Here is a 20,693-nt window from a genome sequence, read left to right as displayed (position 1 = left end):
ACAACACAGAGTTACACGTGGGATAAAGTACAGTCAATAACACAATAGAAAAATCTATATACAGTGTGTGCAAATGGAGTAAGGAGGTAAGGCAATAAATAGGCCATGGGAGCGAAGTAATTACAATTTAGCAAATTAACACTGGAGTGATAGATGAGCAGATGATGATGTGCAAGTAGAAATACTGGTGTGCAAAAGAGCAGAAAAGTTAATAAAAACAATATGAGGTAGGTAGATTGGGTGGGCTATTTACAGATGGGCTATGTACAGGTACAGCGATCGGTAAGCTGCTCAGACAGCTGATGCTTAAAGTTAGTGAGGGAGATATGTCTCCAACTTCAGCGTTTTTTGCAATTCGTTCCAGCCATTGGCCGCAGAGAACTGGAAGTAAAGGCAGCCAAAGTAGGTGTTGGCTTTGGGGATGACCAGTGAGATATACCTGCTGGAGCGCGTGCTACGGGAGGGTGTTGTTATGGTGAACAGTGAGCTGAGATAAGGCGGAGCTTTACCTAGCATAGACTTATAGATGACCTGGAGCCAGTGGGTCTGGCGACGAATATGTAGTGAGGGCCAGCCGATGAGAGCATACAGGTCACAGTGGTGGGTGGTATATGGGGCTTTGGTGACAAAATGGATGGCACTGTGATAGACTACATCCAGTTTGCTGAGTAGAGTGTTGGAGGCTATTTTGTAAATGACATCGCCGAAGTCGAGGATTGGTCAGTTTTACGAGGGTATGTTTGGCAGCGTGAAGGATGCTTTGTTGCGAAATAGGAAGCCGATTCTAGATTTAATTTTGGATTGGAGATGCCTAATATGAGTCTGGAAGGAGAGTTTACAGTCTAACCAGACACCTAGGTATTTGTAGTTGTCCACATATTCTAAGTCAGAACCTTCCAGAGTAGTGATGCTAGTCGGGCGGGTGGATGCGGGCACCGATCGGTTGAAGAGCATTCATTTAGTTTTACTCATATTTAAGAGCAGTTGGAGGCCACGGAAGGAGTGTTGTATGGCATTGAAGCTCGTTTGGAGGTTAGTTAACACAGTGTCCAAAGAACGGCCAGATGTGTACAGAATGGTGTCGTCTGCGTAGAGGTGGATCAAGGAATCACCCGCAGGAAGAGCGACATCATTGATGTATACAGAGAAGAGAGTCGGCCCAATAATTGTTGGTCCGGACAACAGGCCCTCCGATTTGACACACTGAACTCTATCTGAGAAGTAGTTGGGGATCCAGGCGAGGCAGTCATTTGAGAAACCAAGGCTGTTGAGTCTGCCGATAAGAATAAGGTGATTGACAGAGTCAAAAGCCTTGACCAGGTCGATGAAGACGGCTGCACAGTATTGTCTTTTATCGATGGTGGTTATGATACCGTTTAGGACCTTGAGCGTGGCTGAGGTGCACCCGTGACCAGCTCGGAAACCAGATTGCACAGCGGAGAAGGTACGGTGGGATTCGAAATGGTCAGTGATCTGTTTTTTAACTTGGCTTTTGAAGACTTTAGAAAGACGAGCTAGGATAGATATAGGTCGGTAACAATTTGGGTCTAAAGTGTCCCCCCTTTGAAGAGGGGGACGACCGCGGCAGCTTTCCCATCTTTATGAATATCGGACAATACGAAAGAGAGGTTGAACAGACTAATAATAGGGGTGCAAAATTGGCAGCGGATAATTTTAGAAAGAGAGGGTCCAGATTGTCTAGCCCAGCTGATTTGTACGGGTCCAGGTTTTGCAGCTCTTTCAGAACATCTGCTATCTGGATTTGGGTGAAGGAGAAGCTGGGGAGGCTTGGGCAAGTAGCTGCAGGGGGTGCGGAGCTGTTGGCCGGGTTTGGGGTAGCCAGGAGGAAAGCATGGCCAGCCGTAGAGAAATGCTTCTTGAAACTTTCGATTATCGTGGATTTATCAGTGGTGACATTGTTTCCTAGCCTCAGAGCAGTGGGCAGCTGGGAGGAGGTGCTCTTATTTTCCATGGACTTTACAGTGTCCCAGAAGGAGGTGCTCTTATTCTCCATGGACTTTACAGTGTCCCAGAAGGAGGTGCCCTTATTTTCCATGGACTTTACAGTGTCCCAGAAGGAACATATCAAAATACTTAAACTTACATGCAAAATACCTGCTGTTAACTTTTAAATGATTGGAATGAATTATCCAAAGAGAGTATAAAGATTTTCATGCTCTTATTCTCCATGGACTTTACAGTGTCACAGAAGGAGGTGCTCTTATTCTCCATGGACTTTACAGTGTCCCAGAAGGAGTTTACAGTGTCACAGAAGGAGGTGCTCTTATTCTCCATGGACTTTACAGTGTCCCAGAAGGAGGTGTTCTTATTCTCCATGGACTTTACAGTGTCCCAGAAGGAGGTGCTCTTATTCTCCATGGACTTTACAGTGTCCCAGAAGGAGGTGCTCTTATTCTCCATGGACTTTACAGTGTCCCAGAAGGAGGTGCTCTTATTCTCCATGGACTTTACAGTGTCCCAGAAGGAGGTGCTCTTATTCTCCATGGACTTTACAGTGTCCCAGAAGGAGGTGCTCTTATTCTCCATGGACTTTAGTGTCCCAGAAGGAGGTGCTCTTATTCTCCATGGACTTTACAGTGTCCCAGAAGGAGGTGCTCTTATTCTCCATGGACTTTACAGTGTCCCAGAAGGAGGTGCTCTTATTCTCCATGGACTTTACAGTGTCCCAGAAGGAGGTGCTCTTATTCTCCATGGACTTTACAGTGTCCCAGAAGGAGGTGCTCTTATTCTCCATGGACTTTACAGTGTCCCAGAAGGAGGTGCTCTTATTCTCCATGGACTTTACAGTGTCCCAGAAGGAGGTGCTCTTATTCTCCATGGACTTTACAGTGTCCCAGAAGGAGGTGCTCTTATTCTCCATGGACTTTACAGTGTCCCAGAACTTTATGGAATTAGTGCTGCAGGATGCAAATTTATGTTTGAAAAAGCTAGCCTTAGGTTTTCTGACTGTGTATATTGGTTCCTGACTTCCCTAAAAAGTTGCATATCGCGGGGACTATTTGATGCTATTGCAGTCTGCCACAGGATGTTTTTGTGCTGGTCGAGGGCAGTCACATCTGGAGTGAACCACGGGCTATATCTGTTCTTAGTTCAAAATTGTTTTTTATGGGGCATGCTTATTTAAGATGGTGAGGAAATCGCTTTTAAAGAACAACCAGGCATCCTCTACTGACGGGATGAGGTCAATATCCTTCCAGGATACCCGGGCCGGGTTGATTAGAAAGGCCCTCTCACAGAAGTGTTTTAGGGAGTGTTTGACAGTGATGAGGGCTGGTCATTTGACCGCGGACCCATAATGGATGCAGGCAATGAGTCAGTGATTGCTGAATTCCTGGTTGAAGACAGCAGAGGTGTATTTAGAGGGCAAGTCGGTCAGGATAATATCTATGAGGGTGCCCATGTTTACGGATTTAGGGTTTTACCCGGTAGGTTCCTTGTTTACGGACTTAGGGTTGTACCTGGTGGGTTTGTGTGAGATTGAGGGCATCTAGCTTAGATTGTAGGATGGCCGGTTATCCCAGTTTAGGTCACCTAACAGAACGAACTCTGAAGATAGATGGGGGGGGCAATCAATTATCACATGGTGTCCAGGGCACAGCTGGGAACTGAGGGGGGCCTATAACAGGCGGCAACAGTGAGAGACTTATTTCTGGAGATATTCATTTTTTTAAATAGAAGCTCAAACTGTTTGGGCATAGACCTGGAAAGTATGACAGAACTTTGCAGGCCATCTCTGCAGTAGATTGCAACTCCTCCCCCTTTAGCAGTTATATCTTGACCGAAAATGTTGTAGTTGGGGATGGAAATCTCAGAATATTTGGTGGCCTTCCTAAGCCAGGATTCAGACACGGCAAGGACATCAGGGTTGGCAGAGTGTGCTAAAGCAGTGAGTAAAACAAACTTAGGGAGGAGGCTTCTGATGTTAACATGCATGAACCCAAGGCTTTTACGGTTACAGAAGTCAACAAATGAGAGCGCCTGGGGACACACAGGGCCTGGGTTAACCTCTACATCACCCGAGGAACAGAGGAGGAGTAGGATGAGGGTACAGCTAAAGGCTATCGAAACTGGTCGTCTAGTGCGTTGGGGCAGAGAATAAAAGGAGCAGATTTCTGGACATGATAGAATCGATTCAGAGCATAATGTACAGACAGGGGTATGGTGGGGTGCAGGTACAGTGGAGGTAAACCTAGGCATTGAGTGGCGATAAGAGAGGTTGCATCTCTGGAGGCAGTAGTTATGCTGGGTGAGGTCACCGCATGTGTGGGAGGTGGGACAAAAGAGCTCTCTGAGCCATGTTGAGTGGGACTAGGGGCTCCGCAGTAAAATAAAACAATGATACCTACCCTAAACAACAGTATTCAAGGCATATTGACATTAGAGAGAGACATAAAGCGAGGCATAAAGCAATCACAGGTGTTGATTGGGAGAGCTAGCTAAGACAACAACGGGAAAGACAACAATAGCTAATCAGCTAAGACAACACACAGGTACAATGGGGATGAATGGGCAGAGAGGTTCGGCTAACTACACACAGGGCCTGAGTTCGAGGCTGCGGCCGACAGATAAACAAAATAAACAAAAATGGAGTACTGTGATTAATGAACAGTCCAGCAGGCATCAGCTATGTAGCCAAGTGATCATAGGGTCCAGTGAACAGCAATAGATGAAACAGGGAAGCCGCTGGGTAGTCGTTACTACGCTAGGCAAGTGGGAGACACAGTGTTCATAAAGTTAGCAGGCCGGGGCTAGCAGAAGCTACTTCACCGACGTCCGACAAAGGCCGGTTGAGGACACATCAGACGGAGTTACGTTGTCAGACTAGTCGTGACGGATCGACAGGGCTCCGTGTCGACAAAGGGTCCAGGCCAATTGGCAAAAGAGGTATTGTAGCTGGAGTCATTTTGTTTGCTAGCCGGGAGATGCGCCTGGCTCGAGGCTAACTGGTGCTAGCTTCGGAAAAGGGTGTTAGCCACTATAGCCAATCGGTAGCAGCTAGCTAGCTGCGATGATCCGATGCAAAGGCCCAGAGCTTACGGCAGGAATCCGGTGATGTAGTGGCTTCTAGTCGTGTTAGTGAAGAGTCTGGGAGGCATCAGCTGTGTAGCCGAGTGATCATAGTGTCCACTGAGCAGGCTGGGAGAATGGGCCTGGCTGAAGGCTAGCTTCGGGGAAGCTAGCTAGCTGCGATGATCTGGAGTAATGGTCCAGCGCTTACGGCAGGAATCTGGTGATGTTGTGGAGAAAAGCAGTCCCGTTGATATCGCTCTGTGCAGACTGGCGGGTATTATCCAGGCTAAAAGCGGCTGGCGTCTGAGCTAAAGGTAAAGGCCGCTAACAGTGGCTAACAATGACTAAATAGCTAGTAGCTAATTAGTTGGTTAGCATCTGGTGGCTAGCTTCTGATGGAGGTTCTAGCTATAAGGTCTAAAAATAGCACATCCGTATCACATTGGGTGAGGCGGGTTGCCGGAAGATTGAATTTAAAAATGGAAAAGATATTGAAAAATATTGAAATATATACAAAAACAAAAAAACAATATTTACACAGAACAACGACAAAATACGTCTGCACTGCTACGCCATCTTGGATTGCACGTTACACCGAGGCCTATACTCTGGAGCGGGATCGATTTGGAGGTGGAGGGTCCGTCATGGTCTGGGGCGGTGTGTCACAGCACCATCGGACTGAGCTTGTTGTCATTGCAGGCAATCTCAATGCTGTGCGTTACAGGGAAGACATCCTTCTCCCTCATGTGGTATCCTGCAGGCTCATCCTGACATGACCCTCCAGCATGACAATGCCACCAGCCATACTGCTTGTTCTTTGCGCGATTTCCTGCAAGACAGGAATGTCAGTGTTCTGCCATGGACAGAGAAGAGCCCGGATCTCAATCCCATTGAGCACGTCTGGGACCTGTTGAATCGGAGGGTGAGGGCTAGGGCCATTCCCCACAGAAATGTCCGGGAACTTGCAGGTGCCTTGGTGGAAGAGTGGGGTAACATCTCACAGCAAGAACTGGCAAATCTGGTGCAGTCCATGATGAGATGCACTGCAGTACTTAATGCAGCTGGTGGCCACACCAGATACTGACTGTTACTTTGGATTTTGACCCCCCTTTTGTTCAGGGACACATTATTACATTTCTGTTAGTCACATGTCTGTAGAACTTGTTCAGTTTATGTCCCAGTTGTTGAATCTTGTTATGTTCATACAAACATGTACAGATGTTAATTAAAGTTTGCTGAAAATAAACGCAGTTGACGTTTCTTTTTTTGCTGAGTTTATGTTAGAGTCAAAAGTGAAAGAGACAGTTGTACTTGTGAAGGTATGTTTTTTTGTGTTGTGTGGTGTTGTTGATCCCTTGTTTGTGAGTTTTATTGTCAATTAGTCAACCATAACTTTCAAATGAATTGAAGAGTGTTGAACTTGGAGAGTGTTAACTTGGCTTTCACACTGCACATATCAGTCCCTCAGTGTCTGTGAGTGTTGAAATCACACTGTTATTCTTTATTCTCCTGGCCCTGTGTTTTTCTTCTCTTCCCCTCTCCTCATCTTCTTCTCTCTTTCCTTCTCTCCTCTCCTCTCCTCTCCTCTCCTCTATTCTCTCCTCTCCTCTCCTCTCCTCTCCTCTCCTCTCCTCTCCTCTCCTCTCCTCGCCTCGCCTCGCCTCGCCTCTCCTCTCCTTCTCTATTTTCTTCACTCCTCCTCTCCTATCCTCTTATCTCTTCTATTCTCTCCTTTCCTGCAGATCTTTGCCATCTTTGCATTCTCAACATGTGGGAGTTACTCCGGGATGTTCAAGATGAGTGTGGAGTGTAAAAACAGGACCGAGAGCGACCTGAGTATATGGGTGGAATTTGAGTATCCTTTCAGGTTAGTCAAGGTTTCTCTGTTCTCTCTGTTGATCAGGAACAGGACTGTTATGGCCTGCTGACTTATAGACTCAAGGAGCTAACATAAGTCTTTAGCTCCAAGGCAAAGGTTGTTCATCATGCGAGTATGGTTAAGGATGGAACTTCCTCCAAAACACTATTCCATATCACAAGGTACGTGACTATCCTCCTGCTCCTCTCTTTCTTCAGGCTTCACCAAGTATACTTTGACGCCCCGACCTGTAAAGGGGGTCCACCCGAGCGTCTCTTCCTGGTTGGTGACTACTCTTCCTCGGCAGAGTTCTTCGTCACCATCGGTGTGTTTGCCTTCCTCTACTCCATGGCTGCGCTCAGCGTCTACGTCTTCGCCCTGGAGAAGTACCGGGAGAACAACAAGGGACCACTCATCGTGAGTGGGGGAGGGTCCCAAGGGAATAGTGTGTACAGGCATGATAAGACAAGACAGATAAGAGCTGCTGCCCCTTGCACTCCCATTCACCAGGTGCCCTTTGGGTGGTGGTATGAATTTGTTTTTAAATATATATACTGAAAAAATATATAAACGCAACAGTGTTGGTCCCATGTTTGAAATAAGCACCAAAAAAAGCTTATTTGGCCTCCCGGGTGGCGCAGTGGTCTAAGGCACTGCACTGCAGCGCTCGCCCAGGCTCTGTCACAGCCGGCCACGACCGGGAGGACAATTGGCCTAGCATCGTCCGGGTTAGGGAGGGTTATCCTTGTCTCATCGCGCACTAGCGACTCCTGTGGCGTGCCGGGCGCAGTGCACGCTAACCAAGGTTAACCAGACCTTCGTCTCTCCTGATCCCCTATTGGAGTTGTAGCGATGAGACAAGATAGTAACTACTAACAATTGGATACCTTGAAGTTTGGAAGAAAAAGTTTTTAAAAAACCTTATTTCTCTAAAATGTTGTGCAAAAATGTGTTTACATCCCTGTTAGTGAGTATTTCTCCTTTGCCAAGATAATCCAACCACCTGACAGGTGTGGCATATCAGGAAGCTGATTAAACAGCGTGATCATTACACAAGTAAACCTTGTGCTGGGCCACTCTAAAATGTGCAGTTTTGTCACACAACACAATGCCACAGATGTCTCAAGTTGAGGGAGATTGCAATTGGCATGTTCACTGCAGGAATGTCCACCAGAGCTGTTGCCAGAGAACTTAATGTTAATTTCTCTACCATAAGCCGCCTCCAATGTCAGTTTAGAGAATTTGGCCCAGGACCTTCACATCCGGCTTCTTCACCTGCGGATCATCTGAAACCAGCTTCCCGGACAGCTGATGAAACTGTGGGTTTTCACAACCAAAGAATTTCTGCAGAAACTTCCAGAAACAGTCACTGGGACGCTCATCTGTGTGCTCGTCGTCCTCACCAGGGTCGTGACCTGACCGCAGCTCGGTGTTGTAACCAAATTCAGTGGGCAAATGCTCACCTTCGATGGCCACTGGCACGCTGGAGAAGTGTACTCTTCACGGATGAATCCCTGTTTCAACTGTGCTGGGCAGATGGCAGACAGCGTGTATGGCGTTGTGTGGGCGAGCGGTTTGCTGATGTCAGTGTTGTGAACAGAGAGCCCCATGGTGGGGTTATGGTATGGGCCACAGGAGGTTGGTGGCATCTTAATTGGGGAGAGCGGGCTCGTGGTAATGCCTGGAGCGGAATAGGTGGAATGGTATCAAATACATCAAACACATGGTTTCCATGGTTTCCAGGTGTTTGCTACCATTCCATTTGCTCCGTTCCGGATATTATTATGAGCCTTTCTCAGCCTCCTGTGCTATGGACTGGCATAAGCTACGGAAAATTCACACAATTGCATTTTATCGATGGCAATTTTTAATGCACAGAGAAATCATGACGAGATATTGAGGCCCATTGTCGAGCCATTCATCCGCCGCCATCACCTCATGTTTCAGCATGATAATGCACGGCCCCATGTCGCAAGGATCTGTACACAATTCCTGTATGCTGAAAATGTCTCCGTTCTTCCATGGCCTGTATACCCATAAGATATGTCACCCATTGAGCATGTTTGGGATGCTCTGGATCAACGTGTAACACAGGGTGTTCCAGTTCCCAGCAACTTCACACAACCATTGAAGAGGAGTGGGACAACATTCCACAAGTTTCCACAGGCCACAATCAACAGCCTGATGCGAAGGAGATGTGTCACGCTGCATGAGGCAAACGGTGGTCACACCAGATACTGACTGGTTTTGTGATCCACGCCCCTACCTTTTTATAAAGGTATCAGCGACTAACAGATGTATATCTGTATTCTCAGTCATGTGAAATCCATGGATTAGTGCCTAATGAATTTATTTCAATAGATTTCCTCATATGAACTGTAATTGTTGCACATGTTTGTGTTCAGTGTATATACCGTCTTTGTTGTTATTGTTCTGCTCGCAAGTCGTCGTAACATCGTCAAGTTCGCCACCCCCTACCCCACCCCACCCCGTCCCCTACCCCACCCCCTACCCCACCCCCTACCCCACCCCACCCCGTCCCCTACCCCACCCCCTACCCTACCCCCTACCCCACCCCCTACCCCCATAGAACTGCATAGCTCTAAAAGGATAACGGTGGCCATCTTGGTCAGGTGTTCAATATGTCATTCTATGAGTTTGATCTCTCATTCCCCGTTTACCGCAGGATTTTGGCGTGACGTGTGTGTTCACCTTCATGTGGTTGGTCAGCTCCGCTGCGTGGGCTAAGGGCCTGTCGGATGTCAAGGCATCCACGGACCCTGAGAAGGTGGTGGATCTGATCTCAGCCTGCGATGAGGAGGGGAACCTCTGTCGTGAAGTTCACGACCCCGTCATGTCTGGACTCAACACCTCCGTCGTGAGTGTCTGCTTTGGCTCACTATAACAGTTTATTGTAGCAGGGATTTTACAATGTGAGTGTCTGCTTTGGCTCACTATAACAGTTTATTGTAGCAGGGATTTTACAATGTGAGTGTCTGCTTTGGCTCACTATAACAGTTTATTGTAGCAGGGATTTTACAATGTGAGTGTCTGCTTTGGCTCACTATAACAGTTTATTGTAGCAGGGATTTTACAATGTGAGTGTCTGCTTTGGCTCACTATAACAGTTTATTGTAGCAGGGATTTTACAATGTGAGTGTCTCTGCTGTGTTCGGTGGCATTACAATAATATTGTCTACTTATTAATAGTTCCGGTGGGCCATCACTCTGTCAAAGCAATACCTTTCCATTGTAACAGAGATCTTACATTACATTAATTGAAATGAGATATAAGTGATTGATCTGCAATATACATGTTTTTAATAATAACCCTCTCATGTGAGACTGTTGACTTCTCCCACGTCTTTTTGATCTCCCTGGAGCCTTGTTAATGTCCTGAGAGATCTGCCTGGATCCCTGTTAATGTCATAAGAGATCTCCCTGGATCCTTGTTAATGTCATGAGAGGTCTCCCTGGATCCTTGTTATTGTCATGAGAGATCTCCCTGGATCCTTGTTAATGTCATGAGAGGTCTCCCTGGATCCTTGTTAACGTCCTGAGAGATCTCCCTGGGTCCTTGTTAATGGAATGAGAGATCTCCCTGGATCCTGGAACCTTGTTAATGTCATGAGAGATCTCCCTGGATCCTGGAACCTTGTTAATGTCATGAGAGATCTCCCTGGATCCTCGATCCTTGTTAATGTCATGAGAGATCTCCCTGGATCCTTGTTAATGTCATGAGAGGTCTCCCTGGATCCTTGTTAATGTCATGAGAGATCTCCCTGGATCCTGGATCCTTGTTAATGTCCTGAGAGATCTCCCTGGATCCTTGTTAATGTCATGAGAGATCTCCATGGATCCCTGTTACTGTCATGAGAGATCTCCCCTTGCCCTTGCCTCTCCTCCCCTCCCTTCCTCTCCTCCCTTCCTATGTATCTTCCTCTCCTCCCTTCCTCTCCTCCCTACGTTTCCTCGCTTCCTCTCCTCCCTTCCTCTCTCTCTCCCTTCCTCTCTCTCCCTTCCTCTCTCTCTTCCTCTCCTCCCTTCCTCTCCTCCCGTCCTCTCCTCCCTTCCTCTCCTCCCTTCCTCTCTCTCTTCCTCTCCTCCCTTCCTCTCCTCCCTTCCTCTCCTCGCTTCCTCTCCTCCCTTCCTCTCTCTCTCCCTTCCTCTCTCTCCCTTCCTCTCTCTCCCTTCCTCTCTCTCTTCCTCTCCTCCCTTCCTCTCCTCCCTTCCTCTCCTCCCTTCCTCTCTCTCTTCCTCTCTCTCTTCCTCTCCTCCCTTCCTCTCCTCCCTTCCTCTCCTTCCCATCCAGTATCTAGACCCAGGGTCGCAACATTGGTTTTAGAATTGGGGGGGACGTAACTTATTTGTATTATTATTTTTATCCAGTCGGATAAACACTCCAAACAGCTTCCCGACTGCTTGGAGGCGTCTGCATGGTCCTAAAGCACACCGTTGCCTCGTTGTGTATCGCATTCCAATGATAAAACTGGGGGGCACAAAAATGCAATTTCAGAATGTCCCCATCCCCCATCCCCAGTGAAAGTTGTGCACATATCTAGTCTTATATATCTAATAGTAATATAACTGACCCCCGCTCTCACTCTTTCTCTCTCTCTCTCTCTCTCTCTCTCTCTGCCTCCCTTTATTTCTGTCTCTCTCTACCTCTTTCTGTCTTTGCCTCTCTCTCTCTCTGCCTCTCTCTCTTTACCTCTCTCTCTCTCTCTCTCTCTCTCTCTGCCTATCGCTCTCTGCCTCTCTCTCTCTCTGCCTCTCTCTCTCTCTGCCTCTCTCTCTCTCTGCCTCTCTCTCTCTCTCTCTGCCTCTCTCTCTCTCTCTGCCTCTCTCTCTCTCTCTGGCTGCCTTCTCTCTCTCCCACAAGTGTTTTGGCTTCATGAACCTGGTCTTGTGGGGAGGAAACCTGTGGTTCGTCTTTAAGGAGACCGGCATCATCGCCCCCTTCATGCGCGCCCCTCCTCCCCAGGAGAAGCAGCCCGCCCCAGACTCGTACGGCCAGCAGGCGGGGTACGAGCAGGACCCTTACGCCAGCGCCCAGGGGGACTACAAGCCAGAATACAACCAGCAGCAGGGCTACAACCAGGAGGGCGGAGAGTATGGACACACACCCACCTCCTTCGCCAATCAGATGTGAGGGGGAGGAGGAAATAGGAAGTGTGGAGGCGGCTGACGGCTGGCGAGTCACATTATATTGTTTTCACATGGTTATTTTATTATAATTATTTTACTTTAATATATTTTATTAGACTTACTGATATTATGAGGAATTATTATGAGATGTTATGAAGAATATTTTATATGTATTTTATATATTATATTATTATATATTCATATATATATATATATATATATATATTGATTTATTTTTTACTTTAAACTCAGTTTATTTGGTTTTCATTTAAAACTTTAGCAATTAAACTCACACAGAATGAGTTTATTATCGCATAATAAATATATACTGTATGTGAACCCAAATAGGATTCTCCATTATTTTGTTTTGTTCACTACCTCCACGTGTTTAGTTCCACTCAGTCAGGAGCAACAGGAGGTTAGAATGGAGTGTTGGTGGCGTTGCAGCTCATCTCCTTTAACTCTCAAATTCACAATCTGGACCTCTAAGCCAGTGCCACTGCTTTTTTCTCTCTCTCCCATTGTTCCCCTGTAATCAGACACTGATTTAGACCTGGGACACCGGTGGATGAAATTAGTTATCAGGTAGAACAGTACAGCGGACCTCGTAGGGTCAGATTTAAAACACCCCTCTCTCTTAATGTTTCCTGTCTTCTTTTCCTCTCCACAGAGAGTCAGCAGAGTGACGGGGGGAGGAGTGTGGTGCCTGGAAACTACAGTACCCACAATGCCGCACTCCTTCCCGTGTGTCTGTTTGCGCATCTATCTGTGTGCTGAGTAAATGGAGGACGGGGGGGGGAGAGTTACCTAAACATAAAGAAGTGAGGGAACAGAGAGGGGGAGAGATTAGATGTTAGTTATTGTGGTGAAAAAAAGAGAGTACATATGAATATAAACTTGAACATAGTACCACATGGAAAATGTTATTATAAAAAACACATCTATTTAAAAATAGATTATAATGTTGACAATAGTAATATTAGATTGTTGAGAGAATGTATTCGTATGTGCTGTATAGATATCACTATGAACAACTATATAGACAAACATTTTGTAATGTTATGTATGGAACTATTCTAATGTTCAGAATCTGAGTTCAGTAAATAAATCATTTGTAAACAATAATTCTGACAAACTCCAATTCCTCCTCCGTGCAACAATATGTACTTAAAAATATATGTTTCGATACAATTGTATTTTAGTCATCTGCTTGTTCTGTTGTGTTCTCGCTTGGTTTTGTACATCGGTTGGATTTACAGAACATCAAGGCAGTTTCATTATATAGGCTATCTCTCACTCTATCTCTCACTCTATCTCTCACAGTGAAATAAATCAAACAGTAGACCAATAGGTTTCTTTCCTCAGTCTAAAGCTATAAGAACTGTGTTGAACATGTAAAGTCCATACATCCCAGTGGGAATACAGTAAAATCCATGCATCCCACTAGGAATACAGTAAATTCCATGCATCCCACTAGGAATACAGTCAAATCCATGCATCCCAGTAGGAATACAGTAAATTCCATGCATCCCAGTAGGAATACAGTAAATTCCATGCATCCCAGTAGGAATACAGTAAATTCCATGCATCCCAGTAGGAATACAGTAAATTCCATGCATCCCAGTAGGAATACAGTAAATTCCATGCATCCCACTAGGAATACAGTAAATTCCATGCATCCCACTAGGAATACAGTCAAATCCATGCATCCCAGTAGGAATACAGTAAATTCCATGCATCCCAGTAGGAATACAGTAAATTCCATGCATCCCACTAGGAATACAGTAAATTCCATGCATCCCACTAGGAATACAGTCAAATCCATGCATCCCAGTAGGAATACAGTAAATTCCATGCATCCCAGTAGGAATACAGTAAATTCCATGCATCCCAGTAGGAATACAGTAAATTCCATGCATCCCAGTAGGAATACAGTAAATTCCATGCATCCCACTAGGAATACAGTAAATTCCATGCATCCCAGTAGGAATACAGTAAATTCCATGCATCCCACTAGGAATACAGTCAAATCCATGCATCCCAGTAGGAATACAGTAAATTCCATGCATCCCAGTAGGAATACAGTAAATTCCATGCATCCCACTAGGAATACAGTAAATTCCATGCATCCCACTAGGAATACAGTCAAATCCATGCATCCCAGTAGGAATACAGTAAATTCCATGCATCCCAGTAGGAATACAGTAAATTCCATGCATCCCAGTAGGAATACAGTAAATTCCATGCATCCCAGTAGGAATACAGTATGAGCTACTAGAGAAGCATGGTTGAATGTTACGTCTAGTACTATGCCCCTCCTGTTCATGTTAAATTGGTATTTTATGCAAGTTGGTTGGTTATGAGTGTGACCCAGACTGAGATAATCAGCTGTGCGTTGAGATGATGTTTGGGCAGATGGTTATGTTAATTTCTATCCCATAGCAATACAGTACACCTCTCTCTCTATCTCTCTCTCTCTCTCTTCCTCTCTCTTTATCTTTCTCTCTCTCTCTCTCTCTCTCTCTCTCTCTCTCTCTCTCTCTCTCTCTCTCTCTCTCTCACAATGCTCTGCCCCACGTAAGTGTCTCTTTTCTTAAATATGCTATTCTGACACTCTGTTGTTGGTGTTTGATGTGTCCTGTGTTACTCTCAATGCCTTTTGGGTTGTGCTGTATTTCTTGTATATGATATATATTTAGCATCGGTGATGATGAAGAAGACTATGGAGAAAACAACAGGTTGACCAAAAATAATCATTCAAATGTTGTTGTTTTCTTCTATGGAATCAAACTTTCAATAAAGAGGATGTTGTCATGGGAACGGTTGTCATTCTTCTTTCCCCTTCCTCTTCTCAGTCTCCTGAGTCCTCCAGACTATGGGGGCGTTATTCAATCCCGTCGCGCGTTGTAGCCGCCGTTGTCATTTTACAGGTCATTTCTAATTGAGCGGATTTATGCAGCGTTTACCGTAAATGTGATCTCGGCGAACGCAGGAACCTTTAAAAGACATTGTCAACAACACGTGATCGGATTGATCCCTGTCATGAGTTTTTTTTGTTTTGAGCCTTAAAACAACAATCCAGTGACATCTTATTAACCTGGTCCTAAATCTGTTGTTCTCTTGGTCCTGGTCCTAAATCTGTTGTTCTCTTATTAACCTGGACCTAAATCTGTTGTTCTCTTATTAACCTGGTCCTAAATCTGTTGTTCTCTTATCAACCTGGTCCTAAATCTGTTGTTCTCTTGGTCCTGGACCTAAATCTGTTGTTCTCTTGGTCCTGGACCTAAATCTGTTGTTCTCTTATTAACCTGGACCTAATTCTGTTGTTCTCTTGGTCCTGGACCTAAATCTGTTGTTCTCTTATTAACCTGGACCTAAATCTGTTGTTCTCTTATCAACCTGGTCCTAAATCTGTTGTTCTCTTGGTCCTGGACCTAAATCTGTTGTTCTCTTATTAACCTGGTCCTAAATCTGTTGTTCTCTTATTAACCTGGTCCTAAATCTGTTGTTCTCTTATTAACCTGGTCCTAAATCTGTTGTTCTCTTATCAACCTGGTCCTAAATCTGTTGTTCTCTTGGTCCTGGTCCTAAATCTGTTGTTCTCTTATTAACCTGGTCCTAAATCTGTTGTTCTCTTATTAACCTGGTCCTAAATCTGTTGTTCTCTTATTAACCTGGTCCTAAATCTGTTGTTCTCTTATCAACCTGGACCTAAATCTGTTGTTCTCTTATTAACCTGGTCCTAAATCTGTTGTTCTCTTATTAACCTGGTCCTAAATCTGTTGTTCTCTTATCAACCTGGTCCTAAATCTGTTGTTCTCTTATTAACCTGGACCTAAATCTGTTGTTCTCTTATTAACCTGGACCTAAATATGTTGTTCTCTTATCAACCTGGTCCTAAATTTGTTGTTCTCTTGGTCCTGGACCTAAATCTGTTGTTCTCTTATCAACCTGGTCCTAAATCTGTTGTTCTCTTGGTCCTGGACCTAAATCTGTTGTTCTCTTATTAACCTGGACCTAAATCTGTTGTTCTCTTGGTCCTGGTCCTAAATCTGTTGTTCTCTTATTAACCTGGACCTAAATATGTTGTTCTCTTATCAACCTGGACCTAAATCTGTTGTTCTCTTATTAACCTGGACCTAAATCTGTTGTTCTCTTATCAACCTGGTCCTAAATCTGTTGTTCTCTTATTAACCTGGTCCTAAATCTGTTGTTCTCTTATTAACCTGGTCCTAAATATGTTGTTCTCTTATTAACCTGGTCCTAAATCTGTTGTTCTCTTATTAACCTGGTCCTAAATCTGTTGTTCTCTTGGTCCTGGTCCTAAATCTGTTGTTCTCTTATCAACCTGGTCCCTAAATCTGTTGTTCTCTTATTAACCTGGTCCTAAATCTGTTGTTCTCTTATCAACCTGGACCTAAATCTGTTGTTCTCTTATTAACCTGGTCCTAAATCTGTTGTTCTCTTATTAACCTGGTCCTAAATCTGTTGTTCTCTTATTAACCTGGACCTAAATCTGTTGTTCTCTTATTAACCTGGTCCTAAATCTGTTGTTCTCTTATTAACCTGGTCCTAAATCTGTTGTTCTCTTATTAACCTGGACCTAAATCTGTTGTTCTCTTATTAACCTGGTCCTAAATCTGTTGTTCTCTTATTAACCTGGTCGTAAATCTGTTGTTCTCTTGGTCCTGGACCTAAATCTGTTGTTCTCTTGGTCCTGGACCTAAATCTGTTGTTCTCTTATTAACCTGGTCCTAAATCTGTTGTTCTCTTGGTCCTGGACCTAAATCTGTTGTTCTCTTATTAACCTGGTCCTAAATCTGTTGTTCTCTTATTAACCTGGACCTAAATCTGTTGTTCTCTTATCAACCTGGACCTAAATCTGTTGTTCTCTTATTAACCTGGTCCTAAATCTGTTGTTCTCTTATTAACCTGGACCTAAATCTGTTGTTCTCTTGGTCCTGGACCTAAATCTGTTGTTCTCTTATTAACCTGGTCCTAAATCTGTTGTTCTCTTATTAACCTGGACCTAAATCTGTTGTTCTCTTATTAACCTGGACCTAAATCTGTTGTTCTCTTGGTCCTGGACCTAAATCTGTTGTTCTCTTATTAACCTGGACCTAAATCTGTTGTTCTCTTGGTCCTGGTCCTAAATCTGTTGTTCTCTTATTAACCTGGTCCTAAATCTGTTGTTCCCTTGACAACTCCATTTCTTGCTGTCATTGTCAATGTTAAGCTAACCAGTTTGCCATGACAATGAGTGACTGCATGATAGCACAAACATACAGACACTCAGGCCAACATCTCATCAACTTTGATCATTGGTTAGTGTAATGTACTTTATGGTTGGTTTATTTCAAGTTGAAGGTATGTTGGGTTTACAACTAAAATCTAGTACTAACCAGAAATGGATGTGGATTTGATGTTTCCGCCAGGGATGTGTTGCCATGACACCAAGGGAGGCCGACCTTGCTCTTTGATAACCGTTTCCATAGAAACAGTCATAACAGTTGCAGTATCCATGTCAACAGTAGCCATTTCCTAAAAATGTCCTAAAAGACCAATACTGATCCAGATATGGCATTAACACGTGTCACATAACCGTTTGCATACAATGTTGTTGTTTTTTAATCATTGAGTTAATAAAGCAGCATAAAAACATGGTCTCTTGTTTTGTTTTCTTGAGTAAAGCAGCTCCAAAATGCAGGTGTTTCAGCTCAGTGCTTTCTGTGGTGGAGGGGCAGCCATCGGGAAATACAGAGCGAAGGGGTTGGTAATGTTCTCTAGTCGCTCCGTGATTGGCTCAGTGTTCTGTCACTCATGGGGACACTGCGTCACTGCAAAATCTACGGGGAGAGCTTTAAAATTCAAGCTCTGTGGGTTAGAGTTACATTAGAAGTGCCCATCCAAGAAGGCTCAAGGTCATTGGCCACAGATAGAATTACGTCAAATCACGTTATATCTGCCGTAGCATTGATTGGACTGATCATGTCAACATCAGACTTTCAAAATCTTAGCTAGCAGTCATCATCATCATCTCTCTCCAGTCCTCTCCCGTCCTCTCCTCTCTCCTCATTTCTCTCCAGTCCTCTCCGTCCTCTCTCCCGTCTTCTCCTTTCCCCTCCTCACTCCAGTCCTCTCCTCTCCCCTCCTCTCTCCAGTCCCCTCCTTTATCCAGTTCTCTCCCCTCCTCTCCCCAGTCCCCTCCTATCCATTCCTCTCTCCAGTCCTCTCGTCTCCAGTCCTCTTGTCTCCCCTCCTCGCTCTCCAGTCCTCTCCCCTCCTCTCTCCAGTCCCATCCCCTCCTCTCTCCAGTCCCCTCCTTTATCCAGTTCTCTCCCCTCCTCTCCCCAGTCCCCTCCTATCCATTCCTCTCTCCAGTCCTCTCGTCTCCAGTCCTCTCCTCTCTCCTCCTCTCTCCGTCCTGTCCTCTTACCTTCACACTGCAGTCCTCTCTATCAACAGAAACCTTGGAACAATTAGGGTTAAGTCCCTTGCTCAGGGGCACATCGACAGATTTCTTTTCACCTTGTCGGCTCAGTGATTTGAACTAGCGACCTCTAACCGCGAGGCTACCTGCCGCTCTATATGTCCCTGAGAAACCTGTCCTTGAATGAGTAGATGTGTCCAAACTTTTGACTGGTACTGTTATGTTTTTTAAAAAAACATATTGAGAACTTATTTTGCGTGTTTTTTTTTTGTGTTAAGAGTTAGGAAAACATTCCCTAAATGTCGAACACGGTTACAATGTTCTCAGAATACCCAATATTTCTAGTTCTAGACTCGTTTCCTATTTCCTGACACAAACCGGTACATCTGGAAACTACTACCTTACAGTGATAATAACAGTGAATCCGGAAAGTATTCAAAGCCTTTGACCTTTTGACCTTTTGTTACGTCACAACCTTATTCTAAAAGTGATCAAATTAAGAAATTTCTTCATCAATCTACACACAAGCGAAAACAGGTTTCTACAAATGTTCATATTTGTATTCAGACCCTTTGCTATGAGACTCAAAATTGATCTCAGGTGCATCCTGTTTCCATTGATCATCCTTGAGATGTTTCTACAACTTGATTGGAGTCCACCTGTGGTAAATTCAATTGATTGGACATGATTTGGAAAGGTCAAATATATATAAGGTCCCACAGTTGACAGTGCATGTCAGAGCAAAAACCAAGTCATGAGGTTGAAGGAATAGAGCTCAGAGACAGGATTGTGTCAAGGCACATTTCTGCTACATTGAAGGTCCCCAAGAACACAGTGGCCTCCATCATTCTTAAATTGAAGAAGTTTGAAACAACCAAGACGCTTCCTCGAGCTGGCAGCCCGGCCAAGCGTTCAGAGTTTCTCTGTGGAGATGGGAGAATCTTCCAGAAGGACAATCTTCAAAAAAACATATATATATTTAACAACAAATTCTAATTTTCAATGATGGCTTAGGAATGTGGGTTAACTGCCTTGTTCAGGAGCAGAATGACAGATTGGTACCTTGTCAGCTCGGGGATTTGAACTTGCAACCTTTCGGCTGCTAGTCCAATGCTCTAACCACTAGGCTACCCTGCCAGCCCAAATCTCTCTGCAGCACTCCACCAATCAGGCCTTTATGCTAGAGTGACCAGACAGAAGCCACTCCTCAGTAAAAGGCACATGACAGCCAGCTTGGAGTTTGCCAAAAGGCACCTAAAGGACTCAGACTATGAGAAACAAGATTATCTTGTCTGATGAATGCCAAGCGTAATATCTGAAGGAAACCTGGCGCTGGTGGCAGCATCATGCTGTGGTGGTGGCAGCATCATGCTGTGGTGGTGGCAGCATCATGGTGGTGCTGCAGCATCATGCTGTGGGGATGTTTTTCAGCGGCAGGGACTGGGAGACTAGTCAGGATCGAGGGAAAGATGAACAGAGCAAAGTACAGAGAGATCCTTGATGAAAAACGCTCAGGACCTCAGACTGGGGAGAAGGTTCACCTTCCAACAGGACAACAACCCTAAGCACACAGCCAAGACAACACAGGAATGGCTTCAGGACAAGTCTCTGAATGTCCTTGAGTGGCCCAGTCAGAGCACGGACTTGAACCCGATCGAAAATCTCTGGAGACCTGAAAATAGCTATGAAGTGACGCTCCCCATCCAACCTGACAGAGCTTGAGATACAGGTGTGCCAAACTTTATTAATTTACTAATGTAAATGTAATATTTCTTTTTTTTTTATACATTTGCAAACATTTCTAAAATCTAACTAAACTGTTTCATTATGGAGTATTGTGATGTCATTATGGTGTATTGTGATGTCATTATGGCGTATTGTGATGTCATTATGGTGTATTGTGATGTCATTATGGCATATTGTGATGTCATTATGTGGTATTGTGTGAAGATTGATGAGGGGAAAAAACTAGTAGTGGAGTTTGGAGTGTGACTGTTTGAGGTTGTGGACAGGTGTCTTTTATACTGATAACAAGTTCAAACAGGTGCAATTAATACAGGTAACAAGTGGAGGACAGAGGAGCCTCTTAAAGAAGAAGTTACAGGTCTGTGAGAGCCAGAAATCTTGCTTGTTTGTAGGTGACCAAATACTTGTTTTCCACCATAATTTGCAAATAAATTCATTAAAAATCCTACAATGTGATTTTCTGGATTTCTTTTCTCATTT

At 44.6% G+C, this 20,693-nt stretch overlaps 1 protein-coding gene across 1 annotated transcript in view; it reads left to right on the top strand.

Annotated features, from left to right (window-relative positions):
- The window catches only part of LOC139367393 (synaptophysin-like), a 46,476-nt gene extending 33,023 nt beyond the window's left edge, over window positions 1–13,453 (top strand). Inside the window, exons 5-9 of the mRNA XM_071105588.1 lie at window positions 6,774–6,898; window positions 7,108–7,306; window positions 9,576–9,767; window positions 11,772–12,037; window positions 12,708–13,453. Coding sequence (XP_070961689.1) covers window positions 6,774–6,898; window positions 7,108–7,306; window positions 9,576–9,767; window positions 11,772–12,037; window positions 12,708–12,723 — 798 coding nt within the window. The 3' untranslated portion in view covers window positions 12,724–13,453. The remainder of the gene's footprint in view (window positions 1–6,773; window positions 6,899–7,107; window positions 7,307–9,575; window positions 9,768–11,771; window positions 12,038–12,707) is intronic.
- Window positions 13,454–20,693: the final 7,240 nt, after the last annotated feature.

Source organism: Oncorhynchus clarkii, chromosome 16 (assembly GCF_045791955.1).
Source record: "Oncorhynchus clarkii lewisi isolate Uvic-CL-2024 chromosome 16, UVic_Ocla_1.0, whole genome shotgun sequence".
NCBI classification, from domain to species: Eukaryota; Metazoa; Chordata; class Actinopteri; order Salmoniformes; family Salmonidae; genus Oncorhynchus; species Oncorhynchus clarkii.
This window is presented reverse-complemented; position numbering and strand designations above follow the sequence as displayed.